Genomic DNA, 22,072 nt, shown 5'->3' on the forward strand with positions numbered 1-22,072 from the left:
AGAGGTTAGTTTCTATAGTCATCAAATAATTGAACTCTCTACTTAATGTACATTTGCTATGTATATACACAAGTCATGAGGCAAGTGAGTTTATACATATAACTACAAACAGAAATTCATCTGAACTTAAAACCTCTTAATTTTATCATTAATATCAGAAACTTATGAACTCCATAATACTTGTGAGACAACTCAGGCTTAGATCATAAATAATCTTTTTCTAATACAGCTTGCATTATATAGCTACCTCTCTCTGCATTCTCTGACTTCCCCATGATTTTCCATCCATCTGAATTGCTTTTCTTTGTAGCTTTTTTTATGACTGCATCAAAAGCTCATCAAGGGTGCTCAATGACAGTGAGACATAAGATGATGGAAAAAAGCAGTGGGATACTTTGTTAAAATGGTATCTTAGCTGAAAAATGTGCAAGAATATGGATTTACCCAGTAAGACATGTTCTTCAAAATTAATAAAACAGGGATATTTGTTTCTTAATACAGTCTTTCAGCTTGAAATAGGAAATATCAGGAATGACACTGGCAGAGCACCATCAAACAAATGTTTATGATGTATCAAGCCATAAACACTCTGTGCTATATTCATATACTGGAATATTCCACAGCAATAAAAAGAAGAAGCTACTATTATATATAATAGAAAAGATGCATTTCTAAAGCATTATACTGAGTGAAGGAACTCATGTACACGTGTACATGTACACAAAACACACATACAAAGTCTGATTCCATTTGAATATATGTGATTCAGTGAAGTTCAAAATTAGGCAAAATTGATCTTCTGTACGATAAATAGGGCTTCCCTGGGGACTCAGCTGCTAAAGAATCCACCTGCAATGTGGGAGACCTGGGTTCAATCCCTGGCTTGGGAAGATTCCCTGGAGAAGGGAACGGCTATCCACTCCAGTACTGTGGCCTGGAGAATTTCATGGACTGTATAGTCCATGGGGTCACAAAGAGTCAGATACAACTGAGCAACTTCACTTTCACTTTTCAAGATAAATAATTCTATTTACATTAAGTAAAAGAGAAGACAAAGTTAATCTATTAGTCATAGGAAATGGAAACAAGAGGATTTATCTTGTGTGACAAATATTTTTTTTGTTTTGATTTATGTGGTGGTTACCTTCATATGTGTACCCACATATATATACACACACACATATATTCACACACATGTAGCTGTGTGTGTAAAATCATTGAGTGGTACATTTAAGATCTACATATTTTCATCTATGCATATTATAATTCTATAAAAAGGTTAAAAAAATAAGCCAACAGGATAGAAAGATAAATTAGTTTTTATAGGAAGTGCACCTAGAGAACACAAGAAACATTCTTGTGAGAACACAAGAATGTTTATTATAGGTTAACTTGGTCACTTTAACTTATCTTTAGCTTATTGACTTTTGTGTAGAATTTACTAGTAGTTTTGGAAAGGCTGGACCTAGATACTTCCAAGTAGCAAGTCACTCTTGGAGCCTTTTGCTCCATCATAGGCATCCTGGTTATCTTAGGATATATTCTGGTATCCATTAGAAATCAAAGGAAAGACTAGTCTCAGCTCTACCTTGATATCAAGTCCTAGAATCAAAATTCTGAAGGCTCAGGTCAGTCCCTGTGCTCCCAGGAGAGCATGTTCAGAGCTGTTTATGATTCAGTTCCTGCCAGTCTCTCCACCACTCACCCAAACTCCTTCACAACCTCCAGCTCTTTTTAATATGTCGACATGCCATTTGCTGCTTTGAGACCTTTGTAAATTGTAAATTCTGCTCTCGCTAAATGCAACACCTCAACTGCTTCTTTACTAGGTCAACTACTATTAGTCCTTTAAGGATTAATTCCAGTGTCACCTATTTTTGTCAGATAATGCCCTCTACTTGTTAGTGTTCACAGAAACCCCTATTATCACAATTCATCCCCTGACATTATTGAGGTAGGAGATGGATGGGCCCCTGGGCTGGACAGCTGGTGTTTGTCGAGTGTAGTAAAACTGAAGCTTTGTTTTCCCAAGACACTTCAAGGACAAAGCTAATGGCAAGAGCTGAGCTCTGCTGAGGTAGAGATAAGAGGACCACTTGAAAGGTCAAAGAAAACTTTCCTGATTACACATGTGCAGGAAGGCTCCTTGGGGGTCAAAAAGGGGGTGGCAACGCTCCATAATAGGTGATGTCAAGCCCCCCATAGGTCTCTGCACTGGAATCCATCTTGGTGAAAAGATACGCTTGAAAATGGAGAAGGATCCTCGTACAGGTTGGATGTGGGAAAAGAAACAAGATAATTGGCTAAAGGTAAACAAAGACCTGGAAGAATTGCCCCATGTAAGTGATTTATCCGCCTCTTTACTGTGCTCCTTGTCATTAGAGGATGTCCACACACTTTCTCTCTGGGCTTGTATTTCTGCCTTGTTTCAATCTTAAAACTGTTTCTCTGTGTGCTCCCTGACTTGTGTCTCTAATAATAAACTGTGTACCTGTTTTGGTTTGTGTGTTTGCTTGGTTTTTTTTTTTTTTTTTTTTCCTCCCTTGAAACATTCTTGCTTTCAAATGGAAGCAAGAGCCAGGGCCACTCTGCTTCTAGCCTCCAACCCCTAGATTAGTGGTTAGAATTTCTGGTTTTCATTCAGGCTACCCAGGTTCAATTCCTGGGCAGGGAATTCAGCTCACTTACTTCAGGATTGCTCAATCTCTCTGCAAGATTATTCTGATAATCTGATTTTTTTTTTAAATTCTGATTTCCCAAATATACCAGGGATACTTTCACTATGGGGGTGGCATCTTATCTCTTATCACTAGCACTTATTAAGATTTCTGGGCTGTATTCAGCTGAAGTGTGTTGAATTTATGTTAAGTAATAACATGTTGTCTTGTTCCCAAAGCTCCTCGAATCCAAAAGACAAACTGGTATTTCTGTCTAAAATGTGAATTTTAAGGAAAAAAAAAAGATAATTTTAGCAATTTTAAAAGGCACAGGGTGTTAAGAGGTTAGAGAAGCAATTTTCTAAGTCAAGTGACAAGTGTGAAAAGTCTTCTTTTACAATTGATTAAGAGAAGAAAAAAGTCTCTATGTAAATTTGGAAGGAGGTAATTTTAACTTTAAAATCTTATTTAACATAATAGCACATACCTAACATCAAGAACATGCTGAACTGGAGAAAAAAATAAAGGATCTCTGCTCCTCTTCTTATCCAAGAAAGAAGAAATTATCAAACATCTAGTTTTTGTTAAAGAACATGAAAGAAGCCTCTTCAGTCTTCTAATTTCTTTAAATGATTTTTCTTCCAGCCACCCTTATGGCTAAGTTAATGGCCCTTTGAATTCTCACCACAGATTTGCTTTCATAGTTCTGCCTTTAATAGTTTCAAGGGCTTCTGTCTTACTATTAACACTTACTCAAACTAATGACATTTTTAACTACTGTAGACGCAGTTCTTCACAGACCACAGGTGAGTTTGTGGGCTCCTGGGATAACCCCTCCTCCCACCCCCACCCCCCAGGCACAAAGAAGGGAAATCTTATTCTCAGTCCATGGTAATAGAAGGAGGTAATGGATCAAGTCCATGTTCTCACAAATGGTGATGTACACCTATGGTGAATTCATATTCATGGATGACAGAAAGCAAACCAATATTGTAATGCAATCATCAATCAATTAAAAATAAATATAACAAAAATAAAGTATAAAAGATCATATACACATATAAGGATAATTTGAAAAAATAAAAATTGTTTCTTTTTCCTTGTGGTAAGGGGAAAAAAAGCAGTTAAAAATAGCTCTGAAAGGAGAAGAAAATTATGTATTAGCTTCATCAATTTCAAAGATAGGCTTTTCAAACTGTTAAGGTATTTGTGATTTTCTGCCCCTCCACTCAATTTATATATATCTGGGCTTCTCTGATGGCTCAGACGGTAAAGAATCTCTCTGAAATGTAGGAGACCTGGGTTTAATCCCTGGGTCGGGAAGATCCCCTGGAGAAGGAAATGGCCACCCACTCCAATATTCTTCCCTGGAGAATTCCATGGACAGGGGAACTTGGTGGACTACAGCCCACAGGTTGTAAAGAGCTGGACACGACTGAGCAACTTAATACTTTCCCTTTTCCTTACTCTCAGCTTCTGATTTTACAGTTTACCTCTCCCTGATGACTTTTCTGTTTTACTTCTTCTTCTTCAACTTTTCCTCTATTCATTTCATTGTTTTTTAACTGTCTTGTACTTGAATAAAACTCAGATGATGTTAGTTGCTTCGTTGTGTCCCAGTCTTTGCAATGCCATGGACTGTAGCTGACCAGGTTCCTGTGTTCTTGGCAAGGCAAGAATGCTAGAGTGGGCTTCCTTTTCCTTCTCCAGGGGAACATTCTGACCCAGGGATCAAACCTGAGTCTCCTGCATTACAGGCGGATTCTTTACCATCTGAGTCACCAGGAAAGCCTAGATGGGTACTTTAATTTTGTTTCTATCTATTTTACTTCTGTCCCTAGTGCTTTTCTTTACTTGTGATTTCCTCTCTTTCTTATTTTCCCTATTCCTCTCAGCAACACTCTTGCCTTCATTATCTTTAACTACATCACACACACATACACACACACACGTACTTTTTTTCAATAGCTTATAAGAGAAAACTAGAGCTGTAACATTTCTCACCAATCATTTTAATACTATCCACTCATTTTCAACGTGAGAAAACTGGACTGGCAGAAAAAAATTTCCCAGGCTACGTAGCTCCCTACCTTGATGGTGGTGAAATGTAACAATTGATGTTGGTCAGATTCATATGTAAATTCATTATCTCTGTATCTAGCGATACAGTTGGTGATGATTAAACCACATACACACCCCATATTTTCTATAAGCCAAAATATAATCAAATTCTGCAGTATGAAACAAATGCCTAGAAGGACACTGCATCATGTTGCTAGAACAGAAAAAATACATGCCTTAGGAAGTTCCCCTAAGGCTTTCACTCTATATGTCATGTCATAACCTCACGTCCAAAACCAGCTTGATATTCTGGAGGACAGGATTATTACTTGTCCTGTACAGTTATGCTTTTCTGTCATTTACCATGAAATATCCTTTGAAGATACTCAAAAGATCTGGGTGACCATGTCTTCCTTCCTTGAGGTCTATGGTATGCAAACTGGGAGATGGTAGTAGGAGTTTAAGGGGATGATACTTAACTATGAATACACTCCTCCAATTCTCTCTTAAACCAGGTTTTTGTTAACACCATTCAGATGAAACAGTTTGCAAAAAAAAAACATCACAATGAGCTCCACGCTGCCAGGTTAAATGATCAATTCTCCATAGTTCTACCCAACTATGCAGTAGTATTTTGGTGATGCTGATGAAAATCCCTATATTTTGAAGTATTTCCTTAGCCTGGTTCCAAGGAAACAGGCTTATGTTATTATCGTTTGATCTCACTGGTCAATCTACTTTCTTCTCTTTCCAACCTCTTAATGCTGAAATCTCAGAGCAACCGCTCTTTGGTTCCCTATTATTCTGTATATTACTTCTTTCAGTGCCATCTCTACGTCAATGACTCCAAGAAAATAATTCTATTTCTAAAAGCCTCTTATAAATTTGAGACTCACATTCTCAATAGTCTACTTCATTTCTCCACTTGGTTATCTAGTAAATATTTTCAGTTCAACACATCCAAATTTTTTTTTGTGGAGCTAAAATGGCTCTGCTGTCAGTTTTTCCATCACCTAATGACAATTTCATTCTTCCAGTTGCTCATGTAAAGAACATGCAATCATTCTTGACTCATATATTTTTTTATGTCCAAAATTCTGTTGACTTTATTTTCAAATTGTATTTTAAGCCCATACACTTCTCATAATCTTCAGTGCTACCTCCCTGTTTCACTCCATTATCATCTCTCACTTAGTTTATTTTAATAGCATCAGAACCATTCTCCTAGACTTCATCCTCATTCTCCTATATTTTAAAGTCAACCTAAGAGCCAGTACTGATAATCACAATGGTGTGATCACTCACCTGGAGCCAGACATACTGGAATGTGAAGTCAAGTGGGCCTTAGAAAGCATTACTAAGAACAAAGATAGTGGAGGTGATGGAATTCCAGTTGAGTTATTTCAAATCCTGAAAGATGATGCTGTTAAAGTGTTGCACTCAATATGCCAGCAAATTTAGAAAACTCAGCAGTGGCCACAGGACTGGAAAAGGTCAGTTTTCATTCCAATCCCAAAGAAAGGCAATGCCAAAGAATGCTCAAATTACCGCACAATTGCACTCATCTCACATGCTAGTCGGAGAAGGAAATAACACCCCACTCCAGTACTCTTGCCTGGAAAATCCCATGGATGGAGGAGCCTGGTGGGCTGCAGTTCATGGGGTTGCTAGGAGTCGGACACAACTGAGTGACTTCACTTTCCCCTTTCACTTTTATGCACTGGAGAAGGAAATGGCAACCCATTCCAGTGTTCTTGCCTGGAGAATCCCAGGGACAGGGGAACCTGATGGGCTGCCGTTTCTTGGGTCGCACAGAATCGGACATGACTAAAGTGACTTAGCAGCAGTAGCAGCACATGCTAGTAAAGTAAGGCTCAAAATTCTCCAAGCCAGGCTTCAGCAATACGTGAACTGTGAACTTCCAGATGTTCAAGCTGGTTTTAGAAAAGGCAGAGGAACCAGAGATCAAATTGCCAACATCTGCTGGATCATGGAAAAAGCAAGAGAGTTCCAGAAAAACATCTATTTCTGCTTTATTGACTATGCCAAAACCTTTGACTGTGTGGATCACAATAAAGTGTGGAAAATTCTTCAAGAGATGGGAATACCAGACCACCTGACCTGCCTCTTGAGAAACCTATATGCAGGTCAGGAAGCAACAGTTAGAACTGGACATGGAACAACAGACTGGTTCCAAATCAGGAAAGCAGTACATCAGGGCTGTATATTGTTATCCTGCTTATTTAACTTATATGCAGAGTACATCATGTGAGAAATGCTGGGCTGGAAGAAGCACAAGCTGGAATCAAGATTGCTGGGAGAAATATCAATAACCTCAGATATGCAGATAACACCACCCTTATGGCAGAAAGTGAAGAGGAACTAAAGAGTCTCTTGATGACAGTGAAAGAGGAGAGTGAAAAAGTTGGCTTAAAGCTCAACATTCAGAAAATGAAGATCATGGCATGTGGTCCCATCACTTCATTGGAAATAGATGCGGAAACAGTGGGAAAAGTGTCAGACTTTATTTTTGGCGGCTCTAAAATCACTGCTGATGGTGATTGCAGCCATGAAATTAAAAGACACTTATTCCTTGGAAGGAAAGTTATGACCAACCTAGATGGCATATTCCAAAGCAGAGACACTACTTTGCCAAAAAAGGTCCGTCTAGTCAAGGCTATGGTTTTTCCAGTATCATGTATGGATGTGAGAGTTGGACTGTGAAAAAAGCTGAGCACTGAAGAATTGTTCCTTTTGAACTGTGGTGTTGGAGAAGACTCTTGAGAGTCCTTTGGACTGCAAGGAGATCCAACCAGTCCATCCTAAAGGAGATCAGTCCTGGGTGTTCTTTGGAAGGAATGATGCTAAAGCTGAAACTCCAGTACTTTGGCCACCTCATGCGAAGAGTTGACTCATTGGAAAAGACTCTGATGCTGGGAGGGATTGAGGGCAGGAGGAGAAGGGGATGACAGAGGATGAGATGGCTGGATGGCATCACCGACTCGATGGACGTGAGTTTGAGTGAACTCCAGGAGTTGGTGATGGACAGGGAGGCCTGGCATGCTGCAATTCATGGGGTCACAAAGAGTTGCACACGACTGAGCGACTGAACTGAACTGAAGAGCAAGTATTATTCTTTTTAACATATTGGACAATACAAGCTATTCCTGTGCTTTAGTGCTGAAAAGATCTTCTACTTTAATCCTATAAAGTGATAACATTTTTTAATGGCCTTCAAGGTCCTATGTGACCCAACTCTCCCATTATCTCTTGTTGTAATTTAGATTAGATATTGGAGCTAGATATTGGAGTATAGCTTATTTAGAACACTGCATTCATTTCAGGTGTACAACAAAGTGATTCAGTTATATACACACATATATCAATTCTTTTTCAGATTCTTTTCCCATATACATTATTACAGAATATGGAATAGAGTTTCCCATGTTATATAGTATATCCTTGCTGATAATCAATTTTATATATAGTAATACATAAACATCAACCCCACACTTCAGATTTCTTTCTCTGTTCCAGCCTCATAAGCATCTTTGTTCCTTACACATACTAGAGATTCTCCAGTCCTAGCACTGCTTTCTATACTCTGTATAATCTTCACCCAGGTATTAACTTGGATGGTCCCTTCACTTAAGTCATTTACCAAATGTCATCGTGTTAATAAGGCTCATCCTGACCAGTCTATTTAACACTGCAGTGCTCCCACCACCACTGATGAGCCCCTTAGTCTTCTCTATTTTTTCTTTCTTTGTAGCACTTGCCAGGTGTGATGTGAGCAAAGGGGCAGAGTGGGCAGCTCCTAACTCCTGTCCCTCAATTCAAAAACTGAAAACAACGGAAACTGTCAAAAGCAATTTTGCCATAACTCTGGAAGATGATCAAAGTTTTACAGCAAACAGTGCTGAATGCTAAATTAAGAAAAAGACCAGCTTGAAAATGGTAGAAAAGCTTTGTGGATTTTTTTTTCTTTTTCCAACCCCTACCTTCTCTCAGTGGCAGTCTTGAAGACCACACCACAGCCCACATTCTTGGGGGAGACCCTAGTACATACCAGAGAGTGCACAGCAGACTTTATTAGCAAAGTATTGTTTTTCTCTATTGTGATCTTTCTGGAGACTACCTGAAGGATGGGTACAACATACTTCTCTCTGTTTTACCTAACCTGGGACTCATTCAGAGAGAGAAAAAGGCAGACATTGTTTATACACATTATAAAGTGATTGAACAACCTACAGTCACCTGGAGCAAACGATTATTATGGAAACATACAAGTGACACCTGAAACCCTGGGAGGAAAATCTGAAAGAGTATTTCCTTGGGAAATTAGGGCATTAGCAAATGCCTGTGTATGCTAGAGGAGGTGGGTTTTAGAAAGCCACATTCATACCCAGGGCAGGATGGAGGCTGAGAAAACTCATGAGAAGACTTTGATCTTTGATTAATCCCGAGGATCAGCACAAGCAGGTAGTGAAGGTTAAGGCAAAATTGCAAATAACCTAGCTAAGTGTTAAAGGCATGTTTCAGAACAGAGCCAAACCACCAAGACTGAGTGTTATATATTAAGTCTATCTCAAAATTCGTATGTTGAAGTCCAAAACCCCAGTACCTCAAATGTGACCTTGTTCAGAAATGGGGCCATGATGAATGTAATTAGTAAAGTCAGGGTGAAGTCTTCAGAGTGGATCTAACCCAACATGAACAGCATCCTTATAAGAAGGAAAAATCAGAACACAGAGAAAGAACATCATGTGATGATGAAGGCAACCCAAGGGATGCCAAGCTTGCCAGCAAATTGTCAGAAGATAGGCAGGAGGCAAAGAACAGATATACTTTCATGCCCTGAGAAGGAATAACCCTGTTAACACTTGCATCTTGGACTTCTAGCCTTTCAACCTGCGGAAAAAAACACACTTCTGTTGTCTAAGTCACCTAGTCTGTACTTTGTTATGGAAGCCCTAACTAATCAGGGCTGTGAAGGGCATTTGTTGTTGTTGTTGTTGTTGTTTTTGTTTATCTTGTTTTGATTTAGCTCCTGGCATTTAAGGAGATTTTTGTCAAAATGCTAACTGAATACAAGCTAACAGAGCAGGCACTTCAGTGACGACACAAATGATAAGGAATCGTGTCTTTTTAAGTTTGGAGAAATCTCTGAACAAACCAACAACTTCAGCCTTCCACAAACAGGCACATCAAACCCTGGCAAGTGGGGAATCTTAGTTCCAGAGTTCCCACAGTACAATATTCAAATGCCCAGTTATCAACAAAAGAATCAAAAGGTGTACAATAAAATAGGTAAGTCCAGTCCACTTCAAGGGAAAAAAATGATACAAACTATCCATTAGTATGACCTAATGTATGCCCTAATTAGTAAGATGCTGGACTTACCAGATAAAGACCTTAAATCAACATCTTAAATATACTCAAATATTTAAAGAAAATAATAAGCAAGGAACTAAACACTAGGAAAATGATGAATATATGGAATGAGAATATTCATAAAGAGATAGAATTTATACTGTTTACCAACAGTTAACACTACTATTTACTTATTTCTTATGCCTATTAATAATAATAAAAAATTATTATTATTACTCTCCTTTTGCTGTGCTTTAATCTCCACGAGGAGAGGAATTTTTGTTTCCTGGTTACCAGTACCTAATCAGTGCTTGACAGATAGGAGGCAGTCAACCTTTGTTAACTGATTGACAATAAATGGTCTTTTCCACATTAAACAGCCCATTATCTATAGTTCTCTGATACAAAGAAACATTAACTTTGATGTGGTGACAGTAAATACAACTTTGGAGTAGGTAGGTAAAAGAAAGAGGGAAGGATATTTATAAAGTGAAAGTTTCTGAATGTGATGAGGTACAGAGCGAGGCTGAGGTGATGAGGGAAGGACCAAACACATCAAAGGGTAGGGGAAACGGACATGAGACTGATGGTGAGACTTGAAGAATGTATAGTTTTTCTTAGAAGAGGGATACATAAGACAGGCAAAGGAAGAGAGGGGCATCTCTGTGAAGTAAATGACACTTGGAAAGAATGCAACTCAGACAAGATAAAGGGTGAAACAAGATGGCTACAAGAAAGTGAGAGTGTTAGTCACTCAGTCATGTTTGACTCTTTGTGACCCCACGGACTGTAGCCCGCCAGGCTCCTCTGTCCATGGGATTCTCCAAGAAGGGATACTGGCGTGGGTTGCCATTTCCTTCTCCAGGGGATCTTCCTGACCCAGAGATCAAACCTGTGTCTCCTGCACTGCAGGCAGATTTTTTACTGTCTGAGCTACCAGGGGTTATAAGAAGGACATCCTAATATTCAACCATATCCGTCAAGTCATATATATGCTAGGTCTATTAGTAAATGCCAAAGTTTCAGGAAAAAAAAAAAAAAAAGGATGGATAATCCCGTGGAACCCATGGGTCTCATACACTGCCCTGAAGGATCAGATTCCAGTTGGGTGTGAAGCCCGAGAGTATAATCTGTGTTGCCATAAGGGGGTATGTGATACCTTTTAAACTGCAGGAGTATTGCTTGGTTTTGCAGGGTAGGTTAATTCTGAAAAAAAAGGAGAAATTCTTTCAAAAAAAAAAAATTAATGATTTGATCTCTCACACACATACACAAAATACCTGTATTTTCCAGATCAACAAGAAATGGTAAAATGGGAAGCTCTGACATATTGTAGGCAGTGAAAGGATCTGATATGAATGTGTGCCAGGAATCGAGAACAGGTTAGAGAGGCTTGAGCTGCTGACCTCCCTACACATCCTCCAAATTGATATTTTTTCAGCCTGCATGGTATACTGGTGCTTTGTCTCTCTTCTTTCTTTGCCATCTGTATCTCTGATTTACAAGTTGGTTCTTAAGGAAATGCACTTGATAGTAATTATTCTAGTATGATATTTTCTTATTTACATTTTTATCACCTGTCACCTCCACATTAAGAGGGCAATTTCAGGAGTGCAGGGGTGTGATCTGATTGTCATCTGCTATATATCTCAGTTTTTAGATCAAGGGCTGATTACTGTGCTAAAGCTTATAAACATTTATGACAGATTTAATGAAAAACTTTGTCATAACACTGAACATGCAATATTCTCACTTCTCTTTCATCAAACAAGGTTATAGGTCTATTATTAATTATAGCATTGCTTAGAAATACTATTGTGGTTTAAGGTGATATTTTATTTCTTCGCATTTTCTGTCATTCCCCTAACAAAACTCTGTGATGTGTGTGGAACATTTCAGGTAATCAGAAAGACTAAAGTAGGGTATATATATATTGAAGCCAGAAATATTTTCATTCAGCTCTTCATAGCTTTGATCTCCGGTTTTGAGAAAAATATAGAATGTCTTTCTATCTTGAGTAAAAAAAAAATAAATGCATGAAATAACCAACTTTTTCATGCCAGATCTACAGCACTTTTTGTCTTTTCTTACACACATCACTGATTTAATTCAAGAACCAAGCTGTGCTATAGACCCACTGGAAAATCATCACCAATAGTCAGAGCTGTCAGAGTTGTCTTTGAAAATTCATCCTTTATTATGTTCTCTCCCTGATGCTAATGATTATGTCAGAGACAAAAAGAGCCTGGCCAATGATCCTTGCTGGCTATAATTAGAGGATGTTTAGGACAGCCTACTCTCAAAGAAGCTGAGCACCCTAAACGGCAGAGTCCATGGCGATTTGGCCATTTTGCTTTGAGGACTTGTTGAGGGCTGGAGAGGATGACTGGGGGACCCTACTAATGGGACAACAGAAAATAGAAAGATGCTAGGGACCCCTTGGCTCATCAGACAATACAGAAAGATTAAAAATCATGGAGCTGTTTTGGCTCAGGAGCTGGAGAAGTGCTGCCAAATCGAGAGACATTCTTTTATATCCCATGTAGAGAGCAGCCAAAGGGGCCAAGAGCTGACCTTTCCTGGGCACAGTTGCTATCATTGTCTCATTCAAAATAGGGGAAATGACCCCCTGGGCTGGCAAGCACTGAGGCCCTGTTTTCTATAAATGGAGAATAAATACAAATAGAAGACAAAAGTTGATGAACATGATTTTCACAGGACCCATGCCCTTGCTAGCCTTTTGGCCTAAGGCAATTTACTATTAATTGTTCATGCAAATATAGAGATGATGAGCCAAAAGTATAGATGTTTGCTAAATGTGTTTCAAATATGGATCTAAAGGGAAAAAAATCATGTTGATTATTGACTGGCTTTTTCTTATTTCCATTTGAAGGTACAACATTATACAACACAGTCAAAGATTAAAAGCGATGCAATAGTGTTCTGAGTATTTGGATAATGCTCCATTCCAGTAGAGTCCACTATGGAACATCCCCAAAATGAAAAAAAGATAAAAAGTAGGAGAGGAAAACATACGTGCCCATATGGAATATGCTCTGTAGTTTCATTTCATATATTTCACAGCTGTGTTTAGAAACCTTAATTCAACTGAAGGCATTTTTTTTTTCATTTCCTTAGGAGTGTGACACCAAATAAACAGCCACAATCCTGTGATCCCATCCTCTATATTAATGAACAAATCTCCACTCTGTATCAATGCATAAGACAACATGGGTAGACAAAAGCCACACAAGTCTTAAAGAACAAAATGAAAAGCCTCGTGTTCTTTCTGGGTAGCCATGCAGAATTTTGCATGAAGAGATGCTGTTTTGCCACATTTCAAAAGTACTTTCATTGATAACAGCATTTCCTCACCATCTTGCTTTTGAGGCCACATTTCTTGCTTAGCAGATTCAGGATGCTATCTTGTGTCTACTTTCACAACTTTGAGTATCCCTAGAAACATATGAAAATGTATTTTGTTTCAATAATTTGTATTAAGCTACTTAGTCATTTACTAAGACATGTTGAACCTGGGTCTTGCAACCATGGAGTTACTAATACGCCTATGACGTGTCTACAGCTTGGGAAGAGAGGACCTTGGCACAGACCCTGTAATGTGCTCTGCTTTGGTCCTCACCTAAATCTGACACTTCATCCCTCTACAGAGTCATCTGAGTGAGCTTCCTCATTCCCTTTTACAACATCCCATTTTCATCCTCAGACGCTGCCTAGACTTCAGAGTAATATACAAATTCCTCAGTGTAGTTTACAAGACCTTTCATGATCCAACCCTGGCCCACTTCTCAGCCATTTGTGCCAGGTCCTTATGTGGTATGTATTTCCTCCATCCAGCCAGGCATCCAACCACTTGAAAACCAATTTGATCACCTTCCAGTCCAGGCCAAGATCAAGGCATTTGTGGTTCGATGGCATGTAAAGGATAAGTCTCCAGAAAGAGACAAGTAAAGAGATGTTACAATGGTAGGAGCTATGGGAAGGTGCCATAAGAGCAACAGATGGAACCCCTAACCAGACCTGGCTGGAGTGCAATGGCTGTAGATGGCTTCCAAGGAAAAATAATATCTAATCAGAGACACGCATGTTAGAAAGGAGTTAATCAGGCAAACAGTGCAGTGACCACAACTGTAGGAGAGGGAAGAGCTTTCCCAACGAACATCAGTGAGAACATTTTTGGAGAGCTGGAAGAAGTTTAGGATGGCTACAAAGAAGGTGTGGGTTGCCGAATGAATGATTTAATGTTACCCAGTACGCCCTGCTCCATTGCTCCTGTTCCCACCACTTGGGTTGAGCGTAGAGGAGCTTCTCATGGTCCGATGAGCATTAGCACATCATTTTGTTCCATCTCTCAGGTGTCCTCCACAACCACAGCATCACCATCCTAGACAAGCTGGCACATTACCTTACCTAAACCATCTATTCTAAACTGTGTTTATAGTATTTCTATTACACGGTCAACAACTACATTCTGATACATTTACTCAGCTGTGTTTGCTTTGAGGGTGGGATTTTTGTCCTTATTTTTCCAACTTAGCACAAAGCAAAGCACACAGTAAATACTTAAATTTTTGAGTGAAAAGGAATGGAAATAGTTAAACTGTCTTTTGTTTTTGCAGCTCATCTGCAGATGTACTGGTCTGGTTTGGAAGATGGGCAATCTTCTTTGGACTTGTACTGCAATTAATTCAAAGGCTCTCCATGACCACATGAGTGACTTATAGGATTTTTATCTCCCCGAGATAACACAGAAAGGGAACAGTGACAAAACCATAACGTGGCTTGTTTAAAAAGCCCACATAGACCATGCAGCCTTCTAGGGAGAATAATTAATTAGATTGGGGTAGAGACAGAATAGAAAGAAAGACAAATATTTGATCTTTTTTGAGTGAGTGGATAGAGTTCTTTTAACATGCAAAGCATGCTTTATGAAATCTTCGGAGACCTGGCCCATCAGAAAAGGAAGACAAAGACCCAAAACCAGCAGAGGAGTTCCTTTTCTTTACAGTATCTTCTTTCAGAAGTAACTTATCTTCAAATTAAAGGAGAACATAAACTGTAATCAGCAACTTTTATTACATCAGAAAGATGCCAATAAATGCTCTCTCCTCCTTCTACCTCTCAAAGAATCTTTGTAGCTACAAGGAAGGCAAAGGGAAAGAAAAGGGGCAGGAAGCTTAAGAGAAAAAGAATGCAAGGACAAAAGAGACCCAGGAAGGAAAAATGATGGTGATGCCTGGGACAGGTGGTATGCCATATGATCCTGGGGACTGGAGGAGACCCCGAGAGGTAATGGGGGAAAGAATCCAGAGCCTAAGGCTCCAGGCTTCCTTTGCAGGGGGCCCAGGCTTGATCCCTGGCCAGGGAACTAGATCCCATATGCCACAGCTGAGAGTTCACATGCCACAGCTTAAGATCCTACATGCCACAAGTCAAAGATGCTGCATGTGGCAACTAAGATATGGCACAATCAAATAAGTAAATGCATTAAAAAAAAAAAGGTGTCCTGCTATGGAAGCAATGACAAATTACAAAGGGAAAATATTCTCTCAGAAAAAAATGCACCTCACTTACGCATACTTGGACTGTGTTATTATTTCACCTCTTATTAAAGATAATGATCTCACAGAAAGCTCTTGCAGCATAATAAAACAAAGATAAATGCTAATGGTGATATTATTATGAGAATAACATGATCTTTTCAAGAGAAGACTATCAACTAAAATAACAGACCAGATATAGGGCTTCATTTGTATTTCACAGCTGGAAGTTTGAACAGATCCTGCATAAATTATGTAAAAACACCCAACCCTCAAGGAGACTCATGCCCCAGCCACTCTCTCAGCAAATCCTACTACTGACAAAACTCATACCTTCCACAGTTGCTCGTTTGGGCTGAATGGTGATGGCTCCTTCTGCAATATCTTCATGCTGGTACAGCGGGTTGATTTTGGATCCCCAGCTGTCTGATCCCACCCAGAGAAAGTGGCCTACTTGGTCAGCTCTTTTGGCTGCTGCAAGGATCTGCCTGTGGAGAGGAACATTAAAAAGATATGTTAATGATAAAGAGCAGCTATTGTACATAGACATATTTGGAATCAAGCAGAAGGAAAACAAGCTACTATTTCTCAAAAAGCAAATAACTGGTAGTAAGCCAAAGGATTTTCATTCTTAGTATATATAGACTGTAAGCCAATAAAAAAATTCAAGGCAGCTTGAGGAAAATAGGCAGAGTATTCAAAGTCAAAAGATAAAAGGGGAAATATAATTAAGTAATAAGCTGCTTATTCACATATATTAAAAAGGAGGAAAATGTGAATGAGAACAATCTATCAAATTCACTCCTTATTTTGGCCAAAATGTTTGTTTGGTTTTATTTTGTGTCGTGAGTTTTGACATGAGGCTGGAGACGTGAGCACTCTCATTCACTGCTGGTGGTACATATCATTTCTGGAAAGCAACGTATCAGTCTATAGGAAGCATCTTAAATTACTTATTAAAATAAGCAGAGCTTCACATTAAGCTTGAAAAATGTACAATCCATATTTATAAATTAAAATAGTATATAAATAGCAAGGGCAAGAAAAAAAAAGGAGGAATTTTAAAAAAAAAAAAAAAGGAAATTGATTATTCATGAAGAAAAATTTTACCTCTGCTTACAGAATTCTAGAAATCAGGAGTGTGTTGCCCCAGGCAGAAAACAACTTTTCTGGAAAAATCTGAACTACCCTATGAAAAAGATTCTAGATACTGACATAGAGACATTTTCTAAGAGAATGGACACCTAGATACCTGACTGGCCCACTGAGAGGCCTATAAGCTGACAAGTTTTGCCCATGTATGTAGAATTTTCTTGTGTCTTACTCAAATGGGAACTGCCCGAAATGACCCATCATTGTGGAAAATCCACAATATAAAACAGAAACCAAATAAATAAGAAAAAGGAAATTGGTATGAGATATGGAGAAGAAATTATACCAAAAAAAAAAATGTAGCTAAATGAGAATCAGGATCTCTATTATCAAGAACAAGAAAGATTATCAAGAAAAAGAAACAAACAACAATAAAAAAGAGATCTTAGTTATTAAAAGTATGAAATTAAAATTATGTTAGAAGAGATAAAGTATAAAGTGAAGAAATATTTTCAGAAAGCAAAACAATAGCAAAAAGGTATAGTATATACAAGAAAAGTTGAGTATCTTAAAGAAAGAAACACAGAAGGACTTACATCCAACTAACAATATTTCAAGAACAAATATAACGAGAAATTAAAGTAATTTTTAAAATAATTCTTAATGAAAAAAAATCCAAGGAACTGAAAGTATGACTTCCCAAATTAAAGGGACTTACTCCAGTATTCTTGCCTGCAGGATCCCATGGACAGAGGTGCCTGGTAGGCTACAGTCCATGGGTTGCAAAGAGTCGGACACAACTGAGTGACTAAACCACACACACACACATCCAGCAAATTAATAGGGAAAAACCAAATGTCACAGAATTACAATTTCTGGATAAAGTGAGAATAAAGCTTTCAAGGGACAATTGGGACTCTTGGAAAGTAATAAGAAGCAGAATATTACCAACCTCTCCAGAGAGAGGAAAAAATTAAAAAGGATGATGGAGTAATGCCTTCCAAATTATGAGGAAAAAAAATTTGTAATCTAGAATTCTAATATTTAACACATATAGAATCTCTATGCAAATAGAGAATCTCTATACAAATAGAACTGGCATCTAGATAGATGGGTATGGATGGAGAGAGGGAGGGATAGATGGATGGATGGATGGATAGATAGATATCCAGGGGATATTAAAGATTTTTCTATCCAAACTCAGAATCTCAAATTCCTTGTAAGTTATGAGTTCTGTAACTTATTAGTCCCCATAGATAGTTGCTATAAATCATTTATTTGCCTGGGATGATGTATTTAAAAATAAATATGTGACCACACCTTACATATCCAACTAGTAATTAAGTATGGAGGCAGGTGAAGAATATTTTTAGTCATAAACACAAAAAATGTTTTTCTTTAATTCATCCTTTACTAGAAAATTACTGGAGGGTACATTCTAGCCCCTCCCCCCCCCAAAAAAGAAACTAAATGATGAATAAAAATAAAAGAAATGGAAAGAGAAAGAAAACAAAAAAGTTAAAATAATAAAGACCAGCCTAGTTTAAAACAGAAAGATGGAGTGGGAGGGAAATGTACAGAAAAACAATGGAACTCAGAGATTATTTTTTAAATATATATATATGTGTATAAACATATGAGAAAAGTGATAGACCTAGGACATTAATAATAAAATACTAAAGATAACCATGCAAGTAAAAAATCTGTCATATTAACTTGATGAACAAAAAAAGCTACCTGTAAAATCACATCATGGAAAAAATACTGCTGTAGTACATAATATTTACATGCTCATAATGTCAACTCTGATTTTTACTAAATGGAAATCTGATAGTATAATGCTAGGAAGATAAAGGAGGTATGAGACAAGTTCTAAATAACATAAGAGGAATTCATAGACAATATTTTAAATTAATGATTCCAAAATAGCAATACAGGCACATTTCGAGAAGACCTAAAGAATTAGTTTCAAGAATCAAAATAATTGCTCAAGAAGAACAGAACCAGAGAGTGGGATGGAATGGGAAAGGATACTAGGGCTTTGCATAAAAAGTATTTTAATTACATTTTTGTTCCTCTTAAATTATGTGCATTTATTATTTTCACACAATCAATCATTTGTACTCTTGAGTTAGAGATACCATCTCTATTAATCTAACCAAAGGGTATGATCACTGATGCTGTCAAAATCATATGTGCATTACTGGAGACCACCTAAATGCAGAGCAGCAGGGAAGTGGTTCAAGAAATGGTAGTGAATCTAAAGGATGCATCAGAGGCCAATGAAAAACACATGGAGTTGGATTTCTGCAGGGTACTGTTAAGAACAAAAAAAGTCAAATTAAAAATACTGCAAATGATTAGTCATTTCTTACAATAATGAAAACTGGCCTGCATAAATGAATAGATGCATATTAACATTCCATGAAAAAAAAAGTATAGGGTTGTATGAGAGCACAGAAAAATATGGATAATAGGTAATTCATTGTTAATGACAATTCATTGAGAACCTGCTGATGAAGTATGAACAGGATGCGGAGAATCCAACTGAAACAAAGTAAGAAAGACAAACCCATATAAAAAGAAAAAAAAATTCACCTTAATATGCTTACATAAAAATGTGGGTTAATTTATTAAGAGAAATAAGATTAAACTGTTTAAACATATTATAGTATTGAAAGTGAGATGTGAACTGCAAAAAATAGAATATCAAACTCTGTGTGAATCTGAATCTACTAGGGAAAATGTTTAGAATAAAATAACTGCAAATGTTAAACAGGAATTTTATTAGTGGTTATCTCCGAGTGTTAAGATATTAAGTGTTATAGGGGGTTACTTACAGTCATGGTTTGTGATTATTCTCTCTAACCTTTCATTTTTTTAGATAATCAGGGGGCAGAGTAAAGGTAAGAATTCCTTTTATTAAAGTGCAACAACAAAAATATTTCCATTATTTTCCAATGGAGTAAAATAGCCACGTAATATTCCTTTTATAATCAGAAAAAAAAGTATCTCAGGAACAGAATACACTCTTGTCTAACATTCAAATTATCAATACCCATAACAATTGAGCATTTATCTTAGCTTCAAAATCTAGATATTAATGTCTTCTCACTGGTATTCTCCAGCAAAGTATTTGAAGTTAATGTTCTAAGAAATCTCAAAATTTCCCATCTACAGTGTAAATCTTCTGAGAAAAGAAATAACACAGCATTGTGGGTTATCAGACATCAGGGGGCTTAAGCTCACGTTTTGGAAGATATGCACTTGATTTGTATTACTGTAGCCCAGCGCTATTACTATCACTTCTGTAAATCATAGTACACAATGGTTCCAACACACAAATCCCCATGCAAAAAATGATAAGCACAGCTATTGAGCTGACTATATACCTTTTAACACTGCCAATTAAAACCTCACACAATCTGCAAATCAAGGATATTACGACCAATTAGGCATCATAGGTATTAGTAACAAATTTTTAAGTGCCATGTACATGAAAATGAACATGGGGCCACCTTTATCAACATATGACATATTTTAAAATGTACAAAATATGTATGAAAATCATAGATGATTAAGAGAAGTATGAGTTGACAAATCTGGAGCAAAAAAAAAAAATAAAGTCATATTATAAAAACAAAGTGCCTTGAATAACTAAATCACAAAGTGTGGAAGAAAATGCCCTAAGAGCAACAGAATCAGTGTTTTGTAAGGAGACAAATACACATTTAAGGGGTGACAGAAATAGTTTCACAGAAAAGGGCATGTCTGAAAAACAGACAGAATTTCAACAGGTAGAGAAGGAAAGAAGAAACATCATGAGCCAAGACTGTGATGGAGGAGCTGTCAGGGTACACTGACGTGTCAGTCATGCATCTTAGGTGGAGAACTGGGTGCATGAAGGTGGGGTCTACATGCAAAAACAGGACCGTATTTTAAAGCATCACGAAGTTCAGAGAGAGAGGCTTGTACTTCAATAGCGGACACTGCACTGGGCATTTCATACATTCATTCAGTGATGTGTACTGAGCGTCCATCACTAACCGAGCAATGTGCTAGGGGCTAAGGATATGAAAGGAAGTCAGAAGGGGCATCACCTCCATCTTAATGATGCATGCAGACTAGTGGAGAATATAGACTCCAACTACATGATCCAAGAGTACAAAATGCCCTGAGTGACATTAACCATGCAACCAAGCTGTTATGACAAATTTTCCAAAGCTACACTGTTTGGAGACGTCTTTCAGAAGCAACGCTACCGACAGCACTGGGATGACGACGTGGGGAAGGGAAGCTCCAGCAAGCGGGGAGAGAGTGAGCAAAGGCCTGGGAAGGAAGACACACAAGGGCCCCCTCACCTGCACACACAGACCATGAGGGGGGCATGGAATGAAATGACGTTAGCAAAGTAGAAGTCCAGATTATCATAGAAAGAGTGCAAATGGATCTACTGATGAGAAAACTGAGACCTTAAAGAGCTGGAGAAATAGGGTGTAGGATGGGACTTGCCCAAGGTGAGACAGTGGTCATAGCAAAACAAAAAACAAAAAAAAAAAAGAAAACCTCAGGTGTCTTGACTTGAAGTTTAATGCTCTTCTCATTTAGTAGTCCTGCCACCCACGGTCAGAGCTCAGGGCTGGGAAGATGGGTGGACTCAGGGGCAGCATGGGGAACACACAACGAAGGGAGACACAGGACTGGCCGGACTGGTGGGGGGTTGGTAATGGCCTGGACCCTTCAACTTTGCCCTTGATATAAGATGCTCACTTTCAAATTAAATGAGTTATTATTTGAACTATAAGACAAAAAGTTAAAAAACCCAAACAGAGCTTTTCCATCTGCAGAGGTGTAAAGTGACACCACCTCTTTGGAAGACAATATTCACATTTAAGAAAGCACACATCTTTGTCCTGGAAGCTCCTTTTCCAGGAATTTATGTTTTAAATAGTTATTAATATAAAAAGTAATATATTCATGTATTATTATTTGCATTATGTTAATGCATCCATACATTGTAAAGGATGTGTACATTAATGTCATATTGTGGCACACACAGATTTGTGGAAAACAAAGGTTACCACAAGGTAATTTATAATTGCACAAGAAGAAGTAAAAGTGAAGTCACTCAGTCGTGTCTGACTCTTTGTGACCCCATGGACTGTTTAGCCTACAAGGCTTCTCTGTCCATGGAATTTTCCAGGCAAGAGTACTGGAGTGGGTTGCCATTTCCTTCTCCAGGGGATCTTCCTGACCCAGGGATCGAACCCGGGTCTCCTGCATTGTAGGCAGACACTTAACCATCTGAACCACCAGAGAAGCCCCTGAAAA

General features: G+C 38.1%; 1 protein-coding gene across 3 annotated transcripts in view; it reads right to left on the reverse strand.

Annotated features, from left to right (window-relative positions):
• The window catches only part of GRM7 (glutamate metabotropic receptor 7), a 946,213-nt gene that overhangs the window by 449,972 nt on the left and 474,169 nt on the right, over positions 1 to 22,072 (reverse strand). For all 3 annotated transcript variants that reach the window (XM_044934328.2, XM_025272826.3, XM_044934327.2), the window contains exon 4: positions 15,983 to 16,137. In XM_044934328.2, the coding sequence (XP_044790263.2) occupies positions 15,983 to 16,137 (155 nt within the window). The remainder of the gene's footprint in view (positions 1 to 15,982; positions 16,138 to 22,072) is intronic.

The sequence above is a fragment of the Bubalus bubalis genome, chromosome 21 (genome assembly GCF_019923935.1).
Source record: "Bubalus bubalis isolate 160015118507 breed Murrah chromosome 21, NDDB_SH_1, whole genome shotgun sequence".
NCBI lineage: Eukaryota > Metazoa > Chordata > Mammalia > Artiodactyla > Bovidae > Bubalus > Bubalus bubalis.